The 3768-nt window shown below is 38.8% G+C and overlaps 2 protein-coding genes across 2 annotated transcripts in view; one reads left to right on the forward strand and one right to left on the reverse strand.

Moving 5' to 3' along the window:
* Positions 1 to 2167, forward strand: part of LOC105807661 (chromosome unknown open reading frame, human C4orf17) — a 30852-nt gene extending 28685 nt beyond the window's left edge. Inside the window, exons 7-8 of the mRNA XM_012641086.1 lie at positions 451 to 494; positions 1965 to 2167. Coding sequence (XP_012496540.1) covers positions 451 to 494; positions 1965 to 2167 — 247 coding nt within the window. The remainder of the gene's footprint in view (positions 1 to 450; positions 495 to 1964) is intronic.
* Positions 2168 to 2477: 310 nt separating this feature from the next.
* Positions 2478 to 3768, reverse strand: part of TRMT10A (tRNA methyltransferase 10 homolog A (S. cerevisiae)) — a 17443-nt gene continuing 16152 nt past the window's right edge. Inside the window, exon 7 of the mRNA XM_012641074.1 lies at positions 2478 to 2510. Coding sequence (XP_012496528.1) covers positions 2478 to 2510 — 33 coding nt within the window. The remainder of the gene's footprint in view (positions 2511 to 3768) is intronic.

Here is a 3768-nt window from a genome sequence, read left to right on the forward strand (position 1 = left end):
AAAAAAAAAAAAAAAAAATTAGAATGGAGTTTATTAAAACTCAACTCCTTATAACACAATGTTGAGTGCCAAAAATTTACCCTGGAGAGGGTCTCCGATTTTCTTCCAATCCTCTTCTCTTCAGCTTCCCTCTTTCCCCACCTCCTGGGCCCTTCCTTCCTATGGGAAGGGCTGCAGGAGTAAAATTAAACAGTAACAGCAGCAGCAACAACAAAGACTAAAGGCCAAATGTAGAGCAGGACTAGGCATTAGCTCATGGCTGAGAAAATGTCACCGAAAAGGTGAAAGCAGAGAAGGCAAAACATCTACATTTCTGTTATAGACGTTTCCCCATCATTTATATAGATAGATATAGACGTATCACCTTCAATCTGTAAAGATTAATAAAACTGGCAGAATTTATCTCTGAAATAGGTGAAATTCACTTTTTTCTTTCTCCAATTGATTTAGAGTGTCGAGTCAAGGATCCGAAGGAAATAAGGCAGTGCCAAAAGGTTAAGTACAGTTTGTGATAATTACTAAGTCGGTTAAGGAAACCAGTAAGTACCAACCACTTAGGGGATAGATTTTAAGGTTCTGTGCTTTTAAAGGAAAAACAGAGAAACATAATAGTGATTTCCAGCTCAACTCTTAAGGAACAGCATCTGCTGAATTTCTCCTGGAGATAAATTTTATATCAGTTTACTTTGGTTTTGAAAAGCGAAGTGGCTGATCAGGGCCACTCTCTGAGAAGCTGGACAGCAGGACGACAGGAGCTATAGCTTTGGTCATGCCGATTCGGTGGCAAGGGAGACCCTGCATTGATCTAACAAAAGGACAATGGTCTCAGAGTTTTGGTTCTTCACAGCTGAACCGTGATGGAGGGGAATGATTTCAGTGGAAACAAAGTCAGCCAGAGAACAGAGTCAAATGGCAAGCAGCCACAAGCAGGTATCCTACGAGACAGCTGAAATATAAGGTTAAATTTAAAAAGAGGAGTTTTGTGCCCCCACCAGAGGCCCAGCCTACGATTTGGCCCAGGAAGAATCAAGAATTATGGAAAGTCCTACTTTGGTTCCGAATAGCCCAACTGAAGCATCCTGGTAGATTTGGCAGCTTCTAGCTTTAAAATAGGCATAGCAATAACGACTATAGAGCAATAATTATGAAGGATTATCTACATTATCTATTATTTCTACAACTTCCCTTTATACCAGGAATGATATAGTAATCAATTAGCGTTCCACAGGATCATTCTCCAGACCCCAGCAAGTTCCACTGGAGTTAACCAAACCCAAAAGGGGCTTTATCTGCTACAAGGCAACAGTAAGTGTAGTTTAGAAGTGAGAAAGTCCTCCCTTACTCAGACTCCAAGGATGGCCCATTGTATCTGGCCTCTCCTACCAAACTCCTCACCCCAGGACCACCAAATCACGGCAGTGATGTTTCTATTATTCAACTTTATGTCTTACCTGTGAAGTCCACCTGTATTTTGTCATCTAGACACTTGGAAATTTTTTTGTATGAGAAACTCCCAAATCGTGCCCCTGTCTCTCCATTATTGATATTGAACATTTCCTCAAATCCCTATTCCTGCTTGGGTGCAACCATGTAGGCCTTTGGAAAGTCTTATGAGTACAACTAATTTGTTTTAACCTGCTTGTCTATTCTCTTATTTTGTCTATCGGGACCATAGATCTTTTTCCTTTCTCTCACTTGTCCCATCCGTACCCACCACTCTTACCTAATTCTAAATCATTCCTACCAAAATCATACTTGCTTCTTGTTGCATGTTATAGAACAAATAACTAGTTAAAGACGAGCAGGTGGTAAGAAGGATGGGAAGAGATTCTTCTATGAATTTGGGGTGTATCTAATTCACCTAATCTTCACACAGTTTTTTGTATGTCATTTGCTACTGAAACACAGCAGAAGCTGTATCCAATGTCTCAATGATGGTCTTATTTAGATTTTTTCTATTTCAGAGGATGAGCATAAGCCCCCATTGTTTATAAGAAGAAACAAGATGAAAATACCTGTTTCGGACTATTTCAGCAAACCAAAGTCTCCTCCTAGGCCTAATTCCCTGGGTTGTGTATCAGCAAAGCCAATGTCAGCAAGGAGTATACAGCAAGGATACAATCTCTGTCCCCAAAGAGCATTTTATCCTTCAACATACCAAAGGTAGAAAGTCTAGACTGGGCTAATTCTTTCATTAACATGGCCTTCACATTTACAACATCGAATTATTTTTTAAAAGGATATTTTTGGTATCGAGGAATCAAGCGGTCCTCCTTATGGTGATATATGTAAATGTCAAAACATCTGTATATAATGCTACGAATAAATAATGGAGATGATTTTTCTACTTGTGGTTAATTTTAATACCATGTGTAAAAAATAATGTTTATTTATAGACTACATTTCCAGTCTTGCACTATTCGTATTAGTACGTAAGTATAAGGCCCTGATACTAGAAAAATCATCCATAATCAGAATTAGGCAGTTACAGTGTCCACCTGCCCTGAACTCTGTTAGAGGAAAAAAGAAAAAACAGCCACCAAAATACTGAGAATTTTAACATGTGAACTGATAATTTTCAATCTACAGGTTTCAGCGTTGTTGAACCACTATGGAAAAAATGCTCACTTCCCTCCCCAAAAAAGAAAAGATATAAAAATTATTTCTAACTCGTGAGGGAGAAAAGAGCCAGTTTCCACTCAATGTTAATGGTAGATACTAACAAATTACCTAATATTTTTGTATTTTAAAAATAAACCACCCAGGCCATTGCCATCTTTTTTTTAGTGTGTGGCTGGATTCTAGCTACCAATTAGCCAATCTTTTATTTAGAATGTTTGCATCAATATTCAAAAGAGATGCTATAAAAAAATTCATGTGTGTGTGCATGCATATGTATGTGTGTACATGGAATCTTAATGATAACATATCATGCTTATTATGTGTCAAGAATCATTCTAAACACTTTAGATATAGTACCTTGTTTAATTTTTACAAAAATATTTGAGGTAGCTACTATTATTATTCCATTTTTAAAATAAGAAAACTGAGTCACAGAGAATCGAACTCTTTGTGATGGGATAAGTTGTAACAAATGCCATCAAATTCAGATACAAAATTTCTCACTTAAGAGTCCGAAGTGTGTGTTCTTACTCAGTGGGTGACTTTGCTTTACTTGGTGACTTAGGGGCACAGGATCCTTCCATCTTGTGGCTCAACCATCATCTATGGCTTCATTGTCAACTCTATCCAGCCGGCAAAAGAGGATGATGAGAGTGGAAGAAAGCATTAGTTTTCTCTTGCTGCTGTAATTACTACAAACTTAGTGACTTAAGGCAGCACAAATTTATTCTCTTACAATTCTGGAGGCAGAGGTCCAAAATAGGTCTCGCTGGGCTAAAATCAAGGTTGTTGGCAGGGCTGCGTTCCTTTTGGAGGCTCCAGGGAAGAATCTATTTCCTTACCTTTTCCATTTTATGGAAGCTACTCATTCTCCTAGGTTCACGGCTCTTCAAAGGCAGCAGTGGCCAGTTGAGTTTTCGCTCTGACACTGACTTTTCTGCCTCCTTCTTCCACTTTTATTTTTATTTTTTTTGACACAGTCTCACTCCGCTGCCCAAGCTAGAGTGCCATGGTGTTAGCCTAGCTCACAGCAACCTCAAACTCCTGGGCTCAAGCGATCCTCCTGCCTCAGTCTTCCGAGTAGCTGGGACTACAGGCATGCACCACCTTGCCTGGCTAATTTTTTCTATATATTTTTAGTTATCC

The sequence above is a fragment of the Propithecus coquereli genome, unplaced genomic scaffold (assembly GCF_000956105.1).
Source record: "Propithecus coquereli isolate 6110/MARCELLA unplaced genomic scaffold, Pcoq_1.0 Scaffold161, whole genome shotgun sequence".
Classification (NCBI taxonomy): domain Eukaryota; kingdom Metazoa; phylum Chordata; class Mammalia; order Primates; family Indriidae; genus Propithecus; species Propithecus coquereli.